Source organism: Amblyomma maculatum, chromosome 6 (assembly GCF_055883805.1).
Source record: "Amblyomma maculatum isolate TAMU_Amacu chromosome 6, ASM5588380v1, whole genome shotgun sequence".
NCBI classification, from domain to species: domain Eukaryota; kingdom Metazoa; phylum Arthropoda; class Arachnida; order Ixodida; family Ixodidae; genus Amblyomma; species Amblyomma maculatum.
Genome location: NC_139349.1, coordinates 135,415,160 through 135,438,313, shown reverse-complemented (window position 1 = coordinate 135,438,313; position 23,154 = coordinate 135,415,160). Strand labels below are relative to the sequence as shown.

Below are 23,154 nucleotides of genomic sequence, written 5' to 3'. Positions count from 1 at the left end.
CACTACTCACGTGCCTTTGACAGTCGCAAAATAAAGCCGAGGTGGCTGGGGCTGGCGAGATATTGCGATATAGATTGCGAAAGCTCGTGGCAGAGGGTAACTATGATGACAATGACCCGCAACTTCGGGCGCCATCCATGGGCAGCATCTGGAAGCTGCTGTGTGCACGCATTTTGAAGGCTATTGTCGCATGCGTTGTGGTAAGTTTGGGTGTGGCCCTTATACAGATTTTTTTTTTTTTAATATTCGCCTCAGGAAATAGGGGGTGCGGCCCTTATACATGTTTATATGGTAAGTTAGTACAATGACTGCATACTGCACATGACACAGTAGAATTCATAAGAAAAATATGCCACATCGATGAATGTTCAGCTCAGCAATACACTGCTCTTAACCAGTTTATGTTTTAAAAAGCCTGAGTGAGGACAGTGGACCCTTTGGAAAACTCTCGAATCAGCTTCTTTGCACAAGGAAAGGCCCTTCAACATGGTAGTCTGACCATTTCTGGGTGGTGCAGGAATCATGTTTTGGGCGGACGGAGCAATGGAAACATCAACAGTGGAAACAACGTGCCTTTCCTGCTCGCTTCTGCCATGTGTTGCTGTGGTGACAAAGTGATTAGGCACACAGCTCTATGAAGCCACTTCTGCCCTGCTTTGCAATCACAAATTTAGAGTGAAACACAGCTGTGCAAAGCTGCCGCTTGCTAGGCGTGTGCACCACACATGAGAATTAGAATAGAATGTTTGGGTGCTGCTCCTAGCTTTTCCTTTAAAAAGGGGCTTTTGCTCGGTGGGAAAGCTGATGTTCATAGTTTTTCAAAGGGTCATATAAAAACACACACACTACATGCCATGTGTAAACTGTTGCATCTGCTTAGCGTCTTGTATTGTACAGCCTTCCTGTTTCTCTGCAATTTCAGGTATGCCGAGCAGATCCCAAGATTGCAAGGCACAGACATTCATCAGTGCTCCTCAACACCTTCAGGACCTTGCTGAAGTTTTTGAAACATTAGCTTACGTCGAACAAGCACACAATAAAGGCTCTAACAAACAAAACCCCCTTTTCCTTTTTTGTCCATAAAAAGTGCAGCATTGCAGGTAACGAGACCATGTCCGGCTCGGTAACAACATCATGCGAGCATCAACTGAATGGATACTGAGTTCCACCCCGCGATGGCTTGAAGTAGCAAAATGGATGAGTTCATGAGCATGCCCACTGCAGCATCAATATCGCAGCCAGCATGCACTCTCTGGGGTTACGGGCACATGTTTAAAAGCGCCTTATCTACACTTCAACAACCACACATTAGCAGCAACTTATGAAACATAAAGTGGTAAGTGGGCTGGATGGTACAGCAGTTTTACAATGGATAGCACTAACTTATACTAGACACGAAATCAAAGACAATAATGGATAGCACTAACTTATACTAGATTCGAAATCAAAGACAATAAAGCAGCAATTGGGCTCGTTGATACAGCAATTTTGCAGTGGATAGCGCTAACTTAGACTTGTATAAGTTATAAAACACCTAGCTGTTTATTGACCAGCTTTGACTGCATAAGAAACTACAACAGCACATGCTCTACACTGAAATATGGGAATCATGCATCAGAGGCTTAAATGGGAATTTGCAGAAGGTATGGTCTCTCTTACCTATGCCCCTTGAGCTGGATCATATTTCTTTTGGCCGCTTCTTTGAGGAACAGTTTTTCAAGCTCTTCGTCGCCCTCAGCTCCCCCGATACGGAATGGTATGTTCACACGGCTTCGGTGCTCACGGTTCACATTGCACCTGCGTTACAGGGCAGAAGCTCAGGCTACCTTATGCTGCATCACCAACAGTTAAACATTTAGACAGGTTATTGCCCGCTACCAGTAACCAGAACACAACAGAACAACTAGTGCAAGCTAGTTGCAACAATGAATTTCAGTAAGTCCACATTTCTAAACACGTTTCATTCTGTTTTCATCATCTTGAGAAAGGAAATGACAATTAAAAATATTTTTATTATTTATGCATGAAATGCAACCAAATTCATCAAGAACAATACCAGCATCTTTTTATTTGTATTCCTGAACTGCATTTTACATTAAGCTGGCTGTTACGTATTGCGAGTAATTGCAGTCAACACCTTCATAGTCATCCTCAGGGTGTTAAATTAAGGAGAAAGCATACAAAGTTATGTCAACATGTTCACAAAGCCCTGTACTGTGCAAAAAAAGTACTGCCCCCCCCCCCCCCCCCCCCTCTTTTTAGATGATTATGAAAATAAAAGTTAAGCTTCAGCATGCACACTTGCATGAAAACCCTTTTTACAAAAGTCGCTTTCAAAAACTAGGAAACCAACAGGTTTACTGCATTTGTGACATATCGGGATTCATTTGTAAAAGCCAGAACCAACCCTCTAATTTTTTGCAAAATGCTAAAGGGATAAGAAATAAAAATCACAGAAAAAGTGAACACTGAGAGAAATCAACTGTAGAGTTAATTGTCTCTTTGCATACTGTCTTGGTCAGAAAGGCACTTCAACCAAGGGAAGCTGTTCATAGTGATGGTATGATGGCGCTGCTTCACCATGAAACTCACAGTGGACTGGGATCATATAAAGTGCGATTTGTTCACAATTTTCTACAACAAATAAAAAAAGAATTGTTTTCTACATTTTTGGAGCATACTATATTACTATCCTGCAAAAACATTTTGTCATGAGACACATAAGACTTGAGAATATTTGATCAAATTTGCCATTTTATTTGTTAATGAGATATTAGGGATTACAATAAAGCTAGATTAAAGGAATATAGACACCCAATTTTTTATACTTTTTATGCTTTATGCTTCACAATAAAGCATAAGTACAAATCATTATGAGCCATTCGCATGCAACTGATAATATGCAATCAAACTTCCTTTCTCATTTGCTTTGGCTCTGGTTTCAACAACCGAGCAATGGAAGTGGAGTCTAGGTCATGTGAGGGCAACAGAAGCTCCAATGTGATCACTCCTCGCCATTTTATTTCACCATAGTGTTAGAGCTAGCCTACCCTAGAGCAGGAATCACAAGTTTAAAAGCAGGGATTATATCAGTTTTTTTCATCCCTCATGAGACCTAGAATCAATTATGGTATCATAGCCCTCAGCTGTTAAAACCGAAACTGGAACCGGTGAGAAAAAATATCAATTATATATTGAGCACATGTAGGTGGAAACAATGCAGTGATCCATATACATTAATATCTTGTGTATCATTAACAAGAAAAATGCAACCAAAATGTGGTGTCTATGCTTCTTTAACAGATTACTGTTCTGAGATATCAAATACTAAGCCTATTTTTTCAAAATAAGGGCTTTGGTAAGAAAGCAAATCAGGTAAACGTAAAGCAACAGCAGCGATACCAATGCCAAATTTCAGTGCCTGTGTCTGCTGACATGCACTATTTGTTGGCCAAGGTTGGCCAGCATTACTTTTTTAATGCTTTCTTAGTGCATTGTTGTATCAATTTCATTTCTGTTACACATTGAGCAAATATTGTCAAAATGGAAGTAGTAGTCTATAGAATGAGTGCTTCCCTATCTCCTAATCAAACACAATATGTAATTATAATTCAGAAAGCTGAAATTCATCCATGCCGAGTCTTGTGAGTACAGTTGTTCTTGTGATGAGAAGAGCTTAATTTTAGTAATACAGTCGATCCCAGATATATCGAATTATTGCATATATCGAACCCTCAGAATATCCCCGTGAAAATCCCATGTAAAAGTATAGGAGTCGTGCTCGCATTTATCGATCTCTCACTCAGCAGAACATTTGATCTATCGAACTACGCACCACGCCCTTGCAAGGTGTGCTTCTCCTAACGGCGTCTCTACGATCATTTTTCCCGTGCAGAACCAGGTCGGCCACGCAACCTTGGGCGCCTCCTAACAGAGCTAACCATTTAAAACCGCTTGACGAGGTGAATGTCGAGTCTGCTGGAAAGTGACTCGCTGTCTGGCGTGCTCATTCTTTGCTCTGAACGCGTCACTGCCATAATGCGGAAAAGCCAGAGTTCAATTGGGTGTCCTGTGGTGAAGCCAGTCTAGCTGACCAAATAAAGGCTTGCGGCAGTTGTCGTGTGGCCTGCTTTGCTGCTGAAGAAGATGGAGAAATCAAGTGCATCCTATTTTAACCAAGTTATTATAGCATTTATAGTGAGCCAGTAACAGAATTACACCTCTTATGGTGAGCGGTGGTGTTTCCCAAGGCACATTCCGCAGCAGCTTTGATGTCAAGCCCAACCCCACCACATGTGCCACATGGCGCTAGACGCTAGGTAGGAGCAGCTTGAGCTTCAGCATGACCCGCGTGGGTGCACCATGTAGGTCGCTACGCCGAGGCGAGCGGCTGGTTGCCAGTACGCCAGCATGCATCAAATCGATGTAGGAAGCATGCTGGTAGCTTGGGTACATCGTACCGATGATTCTGTGCCACAGGGGAGCTCACCTAATGGCATGTTTATATATACATACCAAATTATCAATATATCAAACTATTTCATGATCCCCTTAGAGTTCGATATATCTGGCATCGACAGTACTATGCTTAGCGCAACCAAAATGGCTGCCAATAGCTGCTGGCCCTGCCCATGAAATTCTGAAGGCAGCCCAAAAAAGCTGGTTTGGTTAAGCCCTTTAGTCAATGAATGCACTCGTCTTTGCAAGCAGGATAGCGTCACTGATTTTGAGCTGGGCATTACAGATTCGCTGCCATGCATAGTGGCTATGCCCTTCAGCTTCTGCACAAAGTGCCATCAGGAGAGCTAGTGGTGGCTGCACTTCAGGGGAGAGAAAATGCAAACCCTTTTGTGCTGTTTGATGCCAGTTCACGCTTCAGGAATGCTGGGTATAAACTGAACTTGGCCTGTATCAATTGATTACTGCATTTTTATGACTATGATGCGGCTCGACTGAAAACAGAGCTTTTTTTCGATATAGAAGAAATAAAAATTTAAACAGAGAAATTGCTACCACCAGCTGCTTTCACAAGCATGCGGCAACAACGGCCAAGGTCAACTTTTTTTCACGCAATCTCCGAGGATAGGCTAGACTACCATCTCATTTTTCATTCTTGAGATCACAAGTTTAAATTGAGTAGAAGCGAAAAACAGCTCCTCTTTAAATATAGATTTTTTGTAAATAAATGCACTGTTTGCTGCTGCACAAATATCAGCACATCCAAAAAGGATAAAAAAATTGGATGAAAAACATTTACATGTAGCTGTCACCAGAGCCCCATTACAGAAAATCAGGTGACCGAAACCAATACAAATACATCCACTGCGGCAGCAGCAGCAACGTCTCCTCCCCCTCTTCCTCCACCATTTTTATCTCCTTTCACCCATACTGTGGTTGAGACATTGCAAACATCTTCAGCTGCCCGCTATTAGCTTGCCAAGAGGACTGCTGTGCCTTCATTCCCTTAAAAAAAAAATAAAAAAACAAACAAAAACGACTAGCATGTTGTTGCATTGTTAACAATGATGCTGCCAGCATGCCCACCACTGAGCGATCAGATGCAAAGTCAGAAAGGCTCAAAATCATTGAAATGCAAACTAGTGTTTCTAGTTAGCTTGACAATAAAGGTAGCAATAGGGTTTATTTGAAATGCAGTGAGATTTGATTCTCAAACCGCGCAGCACCATCAAAAACTTTCGCAGCGAAAGCTGCTTTAGCTTTGGTTTCACCATACGGAGAACAGCCTTTTGAGAAAGATTCTTCCGTCAACCAGGGTCATGCAACACGATTGAGCAACCACCAACTGCCATGTGCAGACAGAGAAGTTGAAAGATATAAATGCAAAAGATTTAAACAATAAGCAATAACCAAAACAAAAATTGTAAAAGGTATGCCACAACAACCATGGCTGCACAAGCAATTGCTGAAAAAAACAGATATCCCCAATGCCTCGTGGTCATCTAGCAGGCAGCTCGCATAAACGCTTGAGTTCATGTAACAATTATCTTGCTGTCAATGTGACACTAAAAACATTACCCCCTTGATAAAAAAAATTCTTATTAAATATGTGTGTAGCAAAGCACAATGAGGAAACCAGAGCATGACAAGAAGAGATCGAGCAAGAGAAAAAATTTAAATGCTTACAAAACCTCACACAGCGAACAAAAACAGACCCCTTGGAAATGTAGAGTTTTTTTATGCTTTTGTAATGCAAAGTCCGTGCTTCCTTTTGAGGCAATCTTTGTTGCGTTTGCGCACAGGTTTGTTGCCTCCCTCACAAGCACTCGTCTATGCTCGCACATGCTTGTAGCGTCCACGTTTCTCTTTTCGAGTGCGGTAATTTTTGTGTGTATAGCCGGCTCATCTCCAGCATAAAATGTCTAAGAATTATTTGTCTGTGTGTGTGTGCAAGAATTTATGTAGTCATAAAGCTGCATTGACAGATGATGAGCAGTATTAAATTCTACAGCGGGTTTTCTACATGCACCAGCATATTTCTATTTGTTGTCCTTAAGTAGGCAGAAATTAAATAAAAATTATTTTGGATCAATTACTGATTCATGACATTTTCTTCCACAAATACGATAGTTTTTTCCCATTTTCTGATCAAGGGATCATCAGCGATGAGATCCTGGAAGTTTGTTACTTCTATTAAATGTTTTGAATACCTGGGAATTATTAATGGATTAAGAAGTCTCTCGCAGTATTGAGTCAAAGCATATACATACTCAAAGCACGAAATATGTAATGACAGAATTGCAAGACCAACAGAGACCAGCGGCACATCTTTCTGCCTTCCATAAATGCATGTGGCCTGGCCTGGCCTATTAACCTGGCAAGCGGCAAACCAAACTACTGACAGCCACCCTCCAGTTTCAGATTCTTGTGTGACAAGTTCTTCGAAAGTTATCGGAATTTTGATCTCCCGCTACCCGCCGCCTGAACGGGAAAGTGACCATTGAAAGAGCAAAGTGGGTAAGCAGCACGCAGTTTCGACTTCTCATTAGCGCAGCCAATTTGCACACAAATAAACATTTATTTTTCTCTAAATACAGGGTTCCATGCAATCTGCTGGAAACCAGCACAGGGCCCATCTGAGGCTCCACCGTAACCTTGTGAACAGGCTTACCCCCTAATTTTGGACAGCCATATTTGTAAGAAAAGGCTGACTTATATGCTACAGAATGCAGTAAAAGATGTGCAACAGCAATAGCTCCAGAGAACCAGATTATGTGAAAGAGCACAGGCAGATGATAGCGTAGCAATTTATGCCTAGACAAATGTGCGAAACAAAAGCGAACATGTTATTTTTATGATTCGTATAAATAGGCTTGCAGAACAATAAAAGACCCCCAAGCACGGCAACAAACAGGTAACCAGAGCCTGTCCAGTGCACACAAACTATCCAAATGCTCTTGCGAAGCTCTCACTCAGCACACTTGTTACGACAGCAGAGAATAGCTCTCACAAAGCTATTTGTATTCTGACACAACAGTTAAGTCGAACATATTTACCACCACAGACATATAGATATGCCAACGCATAAAGAAACTTACACATAAAAGCCGTTTGACTGGTCAAAGAGCTCGTATATGAGCCGCGACTTCTCTGCTGATCGCTTTGCCATGCCTTCCACACCACCATTCCGCTTGATCCACTTGAGAACCAGGCCCAGGATGTATATGCTGCTCATTCATCAAAAGCACACTTTTGTCATGTCCAAAACCTATATGGTATACACACACACACACAATGAAAACACTTTAAAAAATGAACGAACGAGCAGACAATTGATGCAATCAAACCCACAATTAACACGAGAAAATGTTCTACCATTTATGATGATGACGAATTCTAATTGCTCAAGGGCAGTCTTGGCCCAAGAGCATGATGGCAAAATATGTTCTTTTTTTTTTTTCTAAACACGGTGAGGTGCAAAGAACTCAATTTTCAAGCATATCACCCAAAAGAAGCGAAAAGACATGCCAGGGGAAAGCATGCTCTGAGTGGATAAATCCAACTCAGTGCTAGGGATCGACCTCGCAACTCCCACATAAAGGTGGATGCTGAAGCATTCTTTCAACATTTACTGCATTGTGAATGTTCCACGTCAATCTCTATACGACAGTTAATGAACAGCATGATGCTAAGACAAACATCATATCTTGAAATCCATGGAAAAAAAAAAAGAAAAAAAAACCCTGCAAAACAACATTTCATGTGAATAATAACCATCTGCAGAGTTTAAAGCTATGTGTTGCTCCCAACTGAAACAAGTTCCACGTTGAACCATATAGTATATATAGTCAGTCCCCAGATTTTTTTCAAATTTTATATTCTTCAAAATTAAGGACAACCATCATCGTAGCTCAGTCAGCATGTCATTTGGCTGCTAAGCGCTAGTTCTTGGTTTTGATTTTTACTGTGGCAGCTATGCTCTGATGGACTTTCACTGTGCAAATGCCTATGCACCAAGTGCTGGAAACCCTTGTGACTGCTGCCCACACCCAGTTTGTTTTCTTTTAGCCCTACCCGACCTGTGAGAACACGACCTTTGCAGGTCATTAGTTGTTCGAAACTTTAAGCCCTCTAAGGAGCACAGCAGGGTTAGCAGAGCCTCTTCCAAACGCACACCCCTGAGAGAGCCGGGCGCCGGGCTGGGGGACGCTTGTACCCATTTTACCGGTGGGTGTCCGGCGGTGGGTTTCGAACTGGCCACCTCCCGCAGTCGAAACGGGCGCCCAAACCACTCTGAGGCTCTAAGGGAGCACTTCAGGTGAGGGTCAAAGGAAGTACCTTTGCAAGACAAACAGAACCACCTTTGCAGGCTGCGAGGTTCGAAACTGGGTTTGGGCCCACTGCGGAGGAGGGGAGCGCAGCGGGGTTTACGGAGCTTCTCCCAAACGCACACCCCTGTAAAAGCCGAGCGCCAGGCCGAGGGACGCTTGTACCCATTTTTACCGGTGGGTGTCCGGCGGTGGGTTTTGAACTAACCACCTCCCGCAGCCGAGACGGGCGCTCTAACTAGGCCACGGTTAATCCAGATGCCTAAGGCCCCTATTTCTCAGATTCAGAAGGAAAAAAAAAAAGAAAAACTATTTTAGTATTTTTTTCGCAGAACTGTAGATTAACACCCCCCCTCCCCTCTCTTTTTATGACGCTACTGCATTTGCGGATATTATAGGGAACACTGGAATGATATGAACGTGACTAATTAAATCGCTTTGATTTTCTTCAAATGTGAAACCTGGTCACGAATGAAGTTCCGTTGGTGCCTTGATATGCTTCCTCCCCCATCCCGCAGCAGGAAGTGCTGCGGTTCTGGCAGAAAAACTCTTGCACACTTGCATGAGATGAATCATGACATTGTATATTTGTAAAAACATGTTTCCTCTTTCATGAGCCTTGTGGTAGAGAAAACACGTCACATTTTATTTGGAACCAAGCTAAAAATTAAACGCTAGTTTTGTTCTTTGTGATACCTACAGCCAGCTCACCCACTAGGCTCACAAGCTGCAAGGAAAAGCCAACTTCCCAACAACTTTGGGCCTTGAGCGCGGCCGCTGCTGCATGAAAGGCCGCAAGCATTAAACGCGCGGAAGACTGCTCGAAGAATATTGGAGGTTTTTAAGTTTCCCTGTGTGGGATTTGAAACTTCATGCTCAAGAAAATTAGGGACCTTAGGCATACCTCACAACCCAAGCAATGCTTTGCCATGTAAAAGTACAATTTATCAAAATTGGTCAGTGGGTGTAAAAAAACCAGGTGCTACTTTACGATTTCAAAATTATATTAAAAGCTTGTGCTCTTTCAGAACTCCAATATTTTGCAGAGTACTGATAGCAATGTGTAGAGTGAATAATGAGAAATGAGTGGGTCAAAATACCTAACTTTTATAAAATTGTAAGCATCAGTCGCACTGAGAATAAATTTGTTTAAAACACGTTCTTTTTTGCACTGTTTTACAATTTACACATAAATGATAAAAATCTCATTATGGAGATGAGATTTGAAGTGGTTAGCAAACACTATTTTAGTTAGGTGGAGATATAGATGGTATCGTCTCCACCACATAATGAAAACCACATCCACTTAGTATTTTGCTACACAAGCATGTCAAGAAGACACTGACAAAGTAAATGGCAATTCTAGGGCTCAGTCCAAAGCAATCTTGGAATGGAGTCCCGTCTGTGCAGTCATAAATGGTTTCTGATCATCAGCATTCTCACTCAGATTTACTTGCAAAATTCATGAGGCAGCTGCCGCATTTCACACCCCCGGGTTCTATAAGCAATTCTGAACTCTGTCAATAACAAACAAGTTTTAGGGAGGGCAGATCTTTGAGAAGAAATAGATTTTTTCTTCATATCTTGCAAAGCTGCAAAACTAAGAAAACAAAAAATTTAGCTGGTGGTTTAACTTAGGTTAACCCTGGTGGGAAGCAAAAGCTTCATGTACATGGCTACGCTCATTGCCAAGCTTGGATGAAGCACATTGTGCATTTCTCCAAATGTAAAGCCCGTTCTTCATCGGTCTCTTCTGAAGCCGCCTTTACAAAGCCTCATTTACGGGCCAGCGCGCCTCCTTTGCAATCCAACGCGCTACTGTAGCAGGGTGTTTGTCCTCCTCCATTTCGCGCAGTGTTGTAACCTAGGCAGGAACCCAGGGGCTCTTTATATACCTATCGCCCCTTTAACATGACCTTGGCAGTGGTCACAGGAGGCCATTTAGTGGCCTACGCGACTATGCCCCAAAGTCACAGGGTGACCTTAACACAGAAGTTTTACCTCAAAGTCTCCCTCAAGGTGAAAACCGTGCATATCCGATAGCATCGCATGTGACCTTGACAATGGTCACGGGCCACTTGTTGGCCTACGTGACTATGCTCACATGGCGACCACCAGGCTTAACACAGAAGTCAGACCTCTAAATCTCCCTCAAGGTAAAAACCGTGCATATCCGATGGAATCTAATGTGACTTTGTTCGTTATTCCATGACGTTAGGGAGAACTTTTGCAACAACAACAACATGAATTTTAATTCTCCAAACTGCATTCACTATGGACACTGTTCGGAGAGCGTCTCAATGAACCATGCACCGCACTGCTCCGTAAACGCTGAGTGTCTTTCCCACTTGAAGGGAGCATTCCTGCCGCGCGCCAATCACCGACTACACAACATAACACACGCGCACACAGCCGTACCCCGCGGTGAAGAATGGGCTATTCCAGTCCGTGTACGTCCATCCCCCGTTGTCAGTGGGGTGACCCAGATGTCATGCCGTGAAGACTGCGAAGGCAGCACCCGGAATATTCAACATCCTCCCCGCCGAATGAGCGCTAGCTCATTAATTTCTGTTTTCCAACGGGTACAAAAGTACCACCTTGTAAACGGATCATACAGGATCGCGTTCTTCCATCTCGCCCAGTAAACGCCTCCGTGATGCGAACATTTCTGCGCCTGTTGGATTTCGAAAGCGCAGAGCAGACCCTCAAGTCGATCCTTTTTTCGATCGCAGTTGCGAACAAAGCGTCGCATCCAGGCTGTGACTCGCTGTAGGCGATTCAATTTGCTGAAGCGCTTAATTTCTATCACCAGAAGAGGTGCTTGTGCTGTGATTGTTATTGGGCTCAGCAGACCGAGGGGATCGAAGATTCTCGCTGTGGCATAGATCACGAAGCGTTTAGTGTTCCTGTTGACAGTAAGAAGCTCCAGCGCCGTTTTCAGGGAATACTTCAGCTCGTCGTTTCCTCTGTCCCACTCGAGCCCCAACACTCTTGCCATGGCTGAAGTCGTCGTCGCAGTGTCAGCGCAGGCATTTCCAACGCCGTCAGCATCGAACCGTTGTTGTTGGAACTCCACTTTCGCAGTTTCTTTCCTGCTGAGCTCATTATTTGCTGTGCCTCCTCATTAAATTTCGACGCATCTTCCGTGTAGCTGACTCCGGTTATCAAATCGTCGACGTACCGGCAGCTGCCTAAGATTTGTGTGGAGTGAGAGAAGTCCTCAGAGAAGTTAGCCAGGTGATGTCGTATGGTGGTAGCCAACATAAAGGGACTACTTGTGGCGCCAAAAGGCACTCTTGTCATGCGCCACACCTCTATATCACCCTCTGGTGAGCCCTCACATGACGCAGATGAATACCAGAGGAATCGCAGTGCGTCACCGTCCTCAATCTGAAGAAAGGCCTTCTCGATGTCGGCGGTCAATGCAATTTTGTGGCATCGAAAATTCAGAATAAGCCGCAGCAGGTCGGGGTTTAGATTCAGGCCGGTGCTGAGGGCATTCTTAAATGACAAGCAGCCTTGTGCTTTCGAAGATGCATCGAATACTATTTTGGTGGTAGAGCTCTCTGAACGGAAAACAGCACGATGAGGCATATAATACATTCGAGACGAGGTGCTGTCGATTTCGTCGGCTGGAACCTTTTCAGCAAAACCTTTATCTAGGTAGTCACGGATGGCTGCATCATAGAACATTAGTCTGTTCTTGCTGAGTCTCAGACGCGGCTTCAACCAGGCCAGGCGTTCTCTTGCTACAACTTCGTTGCTGGCTAGCCCTTGGTCAAGTGCCTTCCACGGGAGGCTCACCCCGTATCGCCCATCGGTCAAAGTCAGAGAACGAGTGAAGTCTTCTCTCACCTGCTGCTCCTCGCTTCCAAGTAGGCAGCTGCTTGAGGAGATACCGAGGCTCTTCAGCTCCCAGAACGCTCGAAGTTCGTCTGACAGGTTAGCGTTCTTGTCACAGACGCTGGTGCGCAGAACGGCAATGGTGGAACACGACACACCTGAAGCAGACAGTGATATCGGTCCTTGCAAAGTCCAGCCGAAGTCAGTCTTAAGCGCAACCAATGCCCCTTGCACTCTCCTTACTTCTGCGTGCACAATAGTCCAATAATAATCAGTGCCTATTAAAATTTTGATGCCTTGTGTGTAGAGGCGAGTTGGTGAGATGGTGACATCCGCTAATTTCTAATCAGCCACCTGACTCATCTCAACAGCGTTTTCTGGAAGCAGAAGTTGGTCGGAGCAGATTTCTTCAATTTCGAGGGCTTCGATGCTGTGCTCCTTGCGGTCGTACTGGCTTCGTAGCCGGAGCTTCACTTGGCGTCGTTTTTTCTTCATAACGTTGGTCGAGCCGCCGAAAGTGTAAATGGTCACTTCCTCTTCACCGATCACCTCAAGATCCAGTATTCGCGAGAGCTTCTCTGTTATAAACGATCGTTGACTGCCTCTGTCAAACAGACAGCGAGCGAGGCGTTTTCTTTTCGGTCCGTCGACCCACACCTGCGCCATCTGCAGCAGCACGGCGTTTCTTTTGGTGTTGCTAAGAGACGCTGTTGAGTGCAACCCAGTAGCGGTCTCGCGCTCGGCGCTCGGTGCCGGTGGATCACAAAGCGAGGTGATGTGTCGTCGGCCACACTTCGCGCAACGTAGTGTCCAATTCTTACACCCTTTCGTCATGTGCCCCCTTTTCGCGCATCGGTAGCACCTTCCTTCGTTTCGCAGTTTTCTTTTCTTTTCAACGATTGATATCGGAGCATTGCAATCTGCCACCTCATGCCTCTCTGAAGCACAGAAAGGGCGTCTTTCCTTGCTCAATTTGGCACCCACCTGGAGGCTGGCAGCTGAGCCTTTGCCGTAGACGCTGTTGGGACGCCGTTCACTGGCGCGGTCAGGTCGCGTTTGCTGAGCAGCGTTCATGCTTTCTCCGTGCACCTTTTCCCTGCTCTCCACTTCCAGGCGAACTGATTGCAGAATGGCTTGGAGACTCGAGCTGTCCAGCACATCCTTGTCTGCACTGTGGGCCTCATGGTACTCAACCGCCCATTCGGCCGGCAATACCCGAAGCAAAGCTGCACACAGCATCGCACCATAGCTGTCCGATTTGACACCTAAAGTTTCAAATCCTGCGATGTTTCGCTGAACATGATCGTGGAGGCGTCGCAGCGCGTTCACGTCACTGAGAGCTTTAACTTGGGGAAGGTTTAACAGCTGCGTAAAGTGTTCTTGCACGAGCACGTCCTGACGCCCGAAACGCTCTTGGAGTGTCTTTACAGCGTAGTCGTAATTCTTCTCCGTCGCTTGGACGCCGATCAAAGCGGCCGCCGCCTTTCCTGTCAACGCTGTCCGCAGGTACAAGATCTTTTCTATGCTGGCCAAGCCGTTATTCTCATGGACTGCTTGCCGGAATTGTTGCCAGAACGGTTGCCAGTCGAGCTTGTTGCCGCTGAATTTCTGAAGCTCCAGCTTAGGCAACCTCAGTTGTCCCGAACGGGCAGCAGGTAATCTGGACGCGGTTTCTTCTGCATTCAATGTGCTTGTTGCACCGTTAGAATTTGTTTCGCTGAAACGCCGTAGCTTTGTCCGCATTCGTGTCATGAGAGCTTGGCACTGACGATGCCTTTGTATTCTTCCGCGAGGCTTTCGTCACGAACATGCGGCTCAATCAAGGCATCTAACTGTTTCAAATATCTTGAAACAATGTCCAACTCATCTGATATTTCCACGAGGAGGTCTCGTTGCTGGGGGCCGAAGTCATGAGCCGTCGTTAGTCGCTCAAGCTCCTCGTTGAGTTGGTTCAGTTCGGCGCGCGTAACTTCTCGCTTTGTTTGGAGACGCTCCATCGCTGTCGTCCGTTGCAGTTGGAACGCTGGTTTCAAGTTGCCGTTGTTTTTCTCTTACTCCCGGGTTTCGGCACCAAAAAAATATGTTCGTTATTTCATGACGTTAGGGAGAACTTTTGCAACAACAACAACATGAATTTTAATTCTCCAAACTGCACTCACTATGGACACTGTTCGGAGAGCGTCTCAATGAACCATGCACCACACTGCTCCGTAAACGCCGAGTGTCTTTTCCACTTGAAGGGTGTTTGTTATTCAAATACGTTAGGGAGAACTTTTAAACAACAACATGAATTATAATTCTCCAAACTGCGCTCACTATGGACACTGTTCGGAGAGCGTCTCAATGAACCACCGCACTGCTCCGTAAACGCTGAGTGTCTGTTACACTTGAAGGGAGCACGCGCACGAGCGTCCCTCTCACGCGCCACCCACCGACTACACAACACAACACACGCGCACACAGCCGTACCCTGCCGGGAAGAATGGGCTATTCCAGTCCGTGTACGTCCATCCCCCGTTGTCAGTGGGATGGCCCAAATGTCATGCCGTGAAGACTACAGTAGCGGAGGCGGCACCCGGAATATTCAACAAAGGGAGCATTCCTGCCGCGCGCCAATCACCGACTACACAACATAACACACGCGCACACAGCCGTACCCCGCGGTGAAGAATGGGCTATTCCAGTCCGTGTACGTCCATCCCCCGTTGTCAGTGGGATGGCCCAAATGTCATGCCGTGAAGACCGCGATGGCAGCACCCGGAATATTCAACAGACCTTGACAGCGGTCACGGGCCACTTGTTCGCCTACGTGACTATGCCAATAAAGTCACATGGCGACCACCAGGCTTAACACAGAAGCCAGACCAATAAATCTCCCTCAAGGTAAAAACCGTGCACACCCGACGACATCTCACGTGACCTTGACCTTGACAGTGGTCGAGAGCTACTTCGTGGCCTACGTGACTGCCCCAAGGTCAAATGGCAACCATCAGGCTTGACAGAAGTTTGACCTCTAAATCTCCCTCAAGGTGAAAAGCGTGCATACCCGACGGCTCGAGCTACATGACGAAGTGAAGCTTTCGTTTCAAAAGAAAAAATCTCGTTGGAATCTAAAGTAGCAAGCATTGCCATTGTTCATGCACTGCATGCTTTCCTGTGGAAAACTACAAGCTACAATATCATAACTAGCACTATTCCTTAAGGGCAGTAAAAATGAGGGAAAGAAGGCATCCTTACGCATAAGTTGGGGGTGTGTTGTACAACGACTTGTTCTCAGCGTTTATCTTGTAGCTGAGCACACTCGGACAGTGGGCGGCCGGTGCCGTGATGAGGTCTTCTCGGATGATGACAACTGTCACACCAGCCATTCCCAGGTTCTTTTGGGCTCCGGCAAAGATGAGTGCATACTAGGACGCAAACCAAAACAAACATTGCCAGGTCAGAAATACACGATACAAAACAGTCATGACGAAAGGAATAAGGAAGCATATTCACAAGGTCCTCCTTCACACACACAAAAAAGGAAATATTAAGAGATTTGTTACTATTTATCCACAAGTGCTAAATATTTGGAGGCAATCGCATTAACTGGTGCGAAATCAATGCAATAGCATTCTTATTTCAGTCACCAGTATGTTCTAGTTATGATCCTATTCTAGTTGCGACTCCATTGGTATTCAATCACTAATCTAATTCATTTCTGATTCCACAAACTTTCTACCACTAATCTACTACTCTAATTCCATTCCTATTCATAACCACTTCCGCTCTGCTGCAGTGGTTAGGGCACTGCAGCAGAGCTGAGCTGAGTCACTTGAGTTCAATCTCGGCCATGACAGCTGCATTTCAATGGAGGCAAGTCTTAAGACAGATGTATCCTGTCAAAACTTCAATGCTGGAAACATAAAACATAAACTATGCCTTCTCTGTGTTTGCATCTGTATTTGTGCACGTACTGTGCCATGTCGGTAAGTTAGAGAACTCCACGTAATCAATATTGTTCCAGAGTCCCCTATTACGGCGTCCCTCATAGCCCGAGTCGTTTTGCGACATTAAACCCTATAAAAAAATCAACTGTAATCACTTATTTTATTCATTTTTGCTATTTAGCCGAGTTACTGTTAGGCTGTACACTTCCCTACATGCGGAGGGGGAGATTTCTCTCTCTCTCCACGTATCTCAAACAGAAGGTGCGGGCTCCACACAAAGATGCCACTGATGATGGACAGTTTTGAACACGATAGCTATTGCGGAGTAGCCGCAACAGCCCCTGTAACAGTGCCTTTTCAATCCATGATTTCTTTTTGTCATATTTTTCCTTTCAGTTAGGTTTTGGAGAAAGGAAGGCACAGGATACTTTGGGGTGGACATCAGGTCAAGCTCACACCATCTTTTTGATGGTCAAACGACCAGACAGGTTGATTTTGCCCGATAAATGGTGCCGTGAAGCTTTTGCTTAAAAAAAAAAAATTTTAAAGTAGCAATTGCAGCTAAATACAGAGAGATGAAAAAGATGGTGAAAAAAATAAAAATAAAATAGACCATCATTTTGAAATAAGAAAATGTAAGCTTGTTTCATGTCCTCATTGCCTTTAGCTCGCTTCAAGCATAATGTAATAAATGCTTTATTTGTAACTTGTCTTCTCTGAAAGGCTCTATTATTGTTTTTATCTATAATATATTTGCACACAGCTAGCATGCTCACATATTCTTTTGGAGGGGCACTTCTGTTAAGATAACCTTCTGATAAGGAAAACAAATTTCCTGGTCCTTCAGGTGCTACTCAACGGCAGTCTAATTCTATTGCACATTTCTATTTATATGCTGGGAGAAGGTTTCATGCACATTGTGAGTTATTCTGTTCCGAGTAAAGGTGACTGGGACACTAGCTGATAGCCCCGTGTACATCATGAAACCCCATGCACAATCAACTGTACTGAATTCTCACCAAATAAGCATCTTGACATGCTTATCTTACATGCTTAGCACAAATATACCTTTGAAACATCAACAGGTCTTGTCAAGATGTTGGACGACATGTCGCAGACCAAAGGTACAGATCCACTGTCTGGCACAAAGCTGAATTCAACACCTGTTTGTCGTCCATAAAGAGAAAAAGTAAACAGTATGTCATTTCTTGCTTTCTTGATGCATGTTATGCCCTTATGTTAGCATTGACCCAAAGATGTCACAGTGGGCAAATTAACAGGGCATTGCAAATGCATCCTGAAGCATTGCCAATCAAATAATCTACTATGTCAGAAAAACTGACAGTATCCAAGCACTAAAATAGTAATAAAGCAGTCAAATGTTGTCAAAGACAATATGCACCAAGCTATAAATCCAAGACATATTAGGTAGAGCAAGCTTGCTATTTTTATTTATTTAAAAGTACTGCCAGCCTTAATTGTAGGCCTTAGGCAGGAGTGGGCGATACAATGACATAAACAGAATACAGAATAGATGCAAAATAAAGACATTCTCAACAAAGGTTGCACATGGAAAAATGGAAAGAAACAGGGCTACTTATACACCATGGCTGTAAAATAACACAGTGCAACATGTTAACGCCAGAACATGAACGAAAAAGTAAACAATAAAAAAAAAATCAATAAGTGGACAGGGTACTGTTTAATCACCAAGCAGAGTTATTTCACATACTTGCGTTTTGCTTAAGTGCATCGCAAAATGACTCAACTGAGGACCTTTCCACAGTGTCTGGATTTAACGAGTTCCAATCTCGTACCGTTCGTGGGAAATACAAATTTTTGAAGGCATCGGTTTTACATCTATATTACAATAATTTTTTTAATGGTGTGATCATGTTGGACGTCTGATGACTGATTCAATATATGTATTCTTGTATATTCCCAGTTTATTATGGTAGAGTAAGTACACGAACTTCAACCTCTCTCTAGAGCGTCTGACCTGTAATGGCTCTAATTTCGCCTGTTTCACAAGTGTAGTTTCTAATGTATGCCAGCTGTAGGAATTGAATACGAACATTATCAATTTTTTTTTTTTTAATGCTCTCTAACTTGTTTATATTGCACTGGGTGTATGGATCCCATATAATAAAGCAGTATTCAAGCATTGGCCTAATGAAAGTTTTACATGCTAAAAGTTTAATTTCTTGGGTTGATTGGCGCAAAGATCTCCTCAGGTAACCCAGCCTCTGCATGCCCTTTTTTGTAATGTAAGTTATGTATTCACATCTGAGGTCAGATGTTAATGCTGCTCTTAAGCATTTGTAACTGTTTACAAAGAAGAGAATCTGTGCGTTGATATAATATTGGAAATTTAATGGTTGATTGTCATCGCTACTGTTTTCTTTGTGTTTATGTTCATTTGCCATGTCGAGCACCATGTTTCTATAGCGATAAGCGAGAAACTTAAAAGGGCCTGGTCAGTTGGAATTAACTTCATGATAGAGTATGCAGTCATCGGCAAACAGTCTGATTTTTACCGGTATATTTGTGACTATATCATTAATAAAGATAAGAAAAATAACGCCCCGAGGACAGATCCCCGTGGGATGCCAGAACGAACAAGTTCAGGGTTTAAAAACACCTTATCGACAGAAACGCTCTGTTTCCTGAAAAAGATATGCTTGTATCCAAGAGAGCAGACTCATATTTTTTATATTGGTTTTAGCTTTTAGAAGTAATTTTTGGTGACTCACGAGGTCAAACGCCCTTTCAAAATCCAAGAAAATTATGTCTATTTGTCCTTGTTTATTTAGGACTGCCGCGAGGTCGTGAACAGTTTCCATTAGCTGTGTTGCAGTAGATAGCCCTCTATGGAACCCGTGCTGCCAATTATCTATGATGTTGTTTAGTTCAAGAAATGACGAAATATGCTTAAAGATAATGTGCTCGAGTATCTTTGCACACGTGCACAGTAATGAAATGGGCCTGTAAGAAGTAATTAGTGAGCAGTCTCCAGTTTTGGGTATTGGTGTAACTTTAGCATATTTCCAATTATTTGGGGCTCCCGACATTGATTTGGTAAATATTATACACAAGTATTTTGCGCATCACTTAGCATGCACTGAAACTATGACAGGCTCAATTACAGTTTCAAAAAATTATGGGGACACTTAAGCTCCGCCCTTAAGGGTATGACGAGATTGACTGCTCCCTTTCATGGCTCTCCTTGTGGATCCTATTTCACATACATGCACCTCTATTATCTCACACTCATTAGCCTACAGTTGTAAGCTGTCACATCATGCAAAAGACCACCGGACATAGACATATATGGATCCAAGGGTGCCAGGTAGGACTCCCGTCTCCTGCAAACTCTGGTCATGTGCTCTTGCAATGTCCCACAACCAGTCATCCAATCAGTGTGTGGCCATGCCACCTACCAACTACCAACTGCCAGGGGCATGCTCGTGATTTCTCACTCACACCGACAGTTGCTACAACACCAACCCCGTGTTTTATGCTAACGGAAGCCTCAACACTTTGGAATTAAAATATTCTGAATGTAGGGTGAAAAAAAAGATGCACAAAGCGGCACACTCACCATGAATGGTCTCATTGTCACAGTAGTAAAGGTAGGCAGCATCTGGGCTGCATTTCCACTCACTCTGTGCAGGGATGCCTGTGCAAATGAGAAGGTCACATATTAAGGGAAAAGCACGCATTATAACTCTGATGTTCACAGTGTTACGAACTGCCAGCTGGACGCTACATCATTCAGTTACATTTCAGTGTGATTAGAACTGCAATGTATTGTGAATCTGGCATAATGAACCACATCCGTAGGCTTATGTCAATGTAAGACAATTACAGTGTGAACAATAAAGAAAGCAGATATCATTTTCAGAAAGAAATTAATGTGAAAAGAATCACAAGACATGTATTCTGTCAAAAAATGTGATGTCAACAATGATTTCTCTGTGCTCATGTCAAACACGAAAGATGCCCTCATGTTTAAGAAGTAATGCAATAGCATGCAGCATTTATCAATATCAATATCAATAATAATAATAATAATAATAATAATAATAATAATAATAATAAAAAAGGAGCAAGACATTTTGGAGACTCGGGAAGAGAGATGTACGTATTACACTGGAAATACCAATCCACTTACCCACGTGCTTGTCAACTTTAGGAAGCACCCTGTTGACCTGAATATGCGCTTCTGCCTCCTTGGCAGCCTTAGCTGACCACGTGCCAGTGACGACATAGTCGGCCTTCTGTTCTTTCAGTCGTGGACACAAGTTGAGGGGGACAGCACTGAACTGGCCAGTGCCCCCTCCCTGCATGAAGATCACTTTGTAGTTGGGAGGAATGCCCCTGCACAGATCAAGCAAACAAACGATACTCAGCACATGCCAACAGAGAAATTGAACTCTGGGCCCACATGCCAGGCCAATCATATTTTGAAATATTACTGGCTGCCTGTGTGAAATTTCTAGCGAGAGTGCACAATGTAACTATTGCCTGTGATAGCAGCTATCTCCATATTTACTTATACAGTACTTTGGGTATACTTTCCTATGTGTTATTAAGCAACAAACACCCCAAAGGAATTCCAGACTTCAAAGCTAGATGGCTTATGCAGTGAGCGTGACTGGTATTCAATTTACACCAATAGCAGTGCCTTTGTCTCACTCTATCTTAACATTACTACATGTGTTGTGGCTAGGTCTATCAAAATATTTTTTAAAAGAGCAAGGTGAAAAAGTGTGGCTGCTTACAATAAGTGGACTGTATGGCAACAGTACCAACATGGTGAATATACAAGCTACTTGTGAATATGAGTTCTCAACACTAAATGCAGAAAACCTGTAAATAAAGTTCATAGTTGCTGAAAAAGGTGGTTTGGCTTATATGGCTTAACATATCAAAACAACTCAGGCTGAGGGATGCCATAGTAGCTGGCTCCAGAAATTTCAGCCATGCACCAACATCGCACAGTATGTGGGAGACTTGCCTTTTTAGAAACTCCATTGTTTTTCAACGGAGTTGCTGCCAAAACATAGCACCTGTGTACAAATTTTTGACGGAACTGCTGGAAAAAAAATTTTGGACCAAAAACTGTGATACTGAAATTGTTTCTCAGAAAAGGGCAGTATCTCAGCAATACGAAATGAGCTGCCAGAAGAAAGTTTCACAAGACCAGCAGATATGCTGCCCAACAGCAGCTTATCAGTGATAATGACAAGGCACATAACATGAGGACAAAGTGCAGATAGCAGCGAAAGGGAAAGCTCCCAACACACATCTTTATGCACCATCACCTTCCATATTTGCAAAGGATAAGAGTCAGGAAAGCCTTACATCAGATCTCTTAGGTCAGCTTCAGCAGTCTCCACGATTTCTGCAAATTCAGCTGATCGATGGCTCAGCTCTGCAAAAGATGTCTCCTCATTATTCAACAACCTATAGAACACTAGTTAATGAAGTAAACAATATGTGACATTTTCAAATCTTCTGCAACATTCTTTCATAGTCCATAGCGAATGATATAATACAGCAATTTTTGTTTTATTGCTTTCAGCATATTTCTCACTATCCACAATGCAACTAAAAGAAGCTACATGTATTCTTTACTTCCAGTGAAGCCACAAGGGCCTTTAAATTTGACTGATACTGCAAGTGCAGTAACAAAAATGCACTGCTTAAATAAATTCAAAGCAAAGACAATTCCATCTTGAACTGACCCATGACGCTGGCTCCGCACCCATTGTAATTGAGCATCTCTTTCTGCGCCACCTGAAGCACCTGTTGAATAGAATGGAAAGCTGGTCAAAACGATTACATTTACAGTCAACAGCCGCTACCACAAGCACAAGGCGAATGCGCTGAAAAGCATGGGGTCCGAGGTCCTCACTTCCAACGGGACGGCTGACGGCCCAGCCGAAAAATTGAGCTTGCGCTGTTCTGCCATCTTCCGATCGAGTCTCGCAGAGAGGTCAACGTATCCACAACCGGCGTGCGCCGTCCAATGGTCCGTCCGTACTGGTATGCTGGACGGCGGCAAGCTCCGTCGCGCGACGCAAGAGTGACGACGCTCGTGCGACGTACTATCGCTACTACGGCAAGAAAGACCCGAGATAAGGCGATTGCGACGCTAGCACGCGCGACAGAACTGGATGAGCCCTGCCCAGTTGAGGTTGGCACTCGCCTACCAAGCACGCATTGTCGGAGAGGAGAGGAGGGGAATTCGGCGAGGGAAAGCACATCCCCTCTGTCTGTCCGGCGTCACGTATCGCCCGCGCGAAACGACTCCGGAACGCGCGTCATTCGACGGCCTTGAAGTCCGTGACCCCTTGTAAGCGCGAAAATATGCGGGGATACAGGACTCATTTTTTACTGTCTGATTACTTGAGCGTATGAAACGAGATGTGAAGAGTCTTTTCACTGCAGAGTTCAATAAAGAGATGGTACCAATCCGCAGAATGCCAAGCTCCCAACGCTCAGAACTTTGAACAAAACCAAGCTGAATGTCATGACAGACTTGGAAGGAATGCTACAACTACAAAAGCACGCTGCAGGTGGTAAAACTG

General features: G+C 44.0%; 2 protein-coding genes across 2 annotated transcripts in view; one reads left to right on the top strand and one right to left on the bottom strand.

The window, feature by feature from the left end:
• Mesh1 (Metazoan SpoT homolog-1) overlaps positions 1-1,054 on the top strand; it is a 9,953-nt gene extending 8,899 nt beyond the window's left edge. The window contains exon 4 of the mRNA XM_084607458.1: positions 923-1,054. Coding sequence (XP_084463584.1) covers positions 923-1,015 — 93 coding nt within the window. The 3' untranslated portion in view covers positions 1,016-1,054. The remainder of the gene's footprint in view (positions 1-922) is intronic.
• Positions 1-23,154, bottom strand: part of LOC146186819 (phosphoserine aminotransferase) — a 23,959-nt gene extending 805 nt beyond the window's left edge. The window contains exons 1-9 of the mRNA XM_084607457.1: positions 22,479-23,154; positions 22,309-22,369; positions 21,926-21,995; positions 20,733-20,938; positions 20,160-20,237; positions 17,627-17,721; positions 15,867-16,036; positions 7,557-7,685; positions 1,660-1,797 (exon numbers count right to left, since the gene is read on the bottom strand). Of these exons, the coding sequence (XP_084463583.1) occupies positions 1,660-1,797; positions 7,557-7,685; positions 15,867-16,036; positions 17,627-17,721; positions 20,160-20,237; positions 20,733-20,938; positions 21,926-21,995; positions 22,309-22,369; positions 22,479-22,535 (1,004 nt within the window). The 5' untranslated portion in view covers positions 22,536-23,154. The remainder of the gene's footprint in view (positions 1-1,659; positions 1,798-7,556; positions 7,686-15,866; positions 16,037-17,626; positions 17,722-20,159; positions 20,238-20,732; positions 20,939-21,925; positions 21,996-22,308; positions 22,370-22,478) is intronic.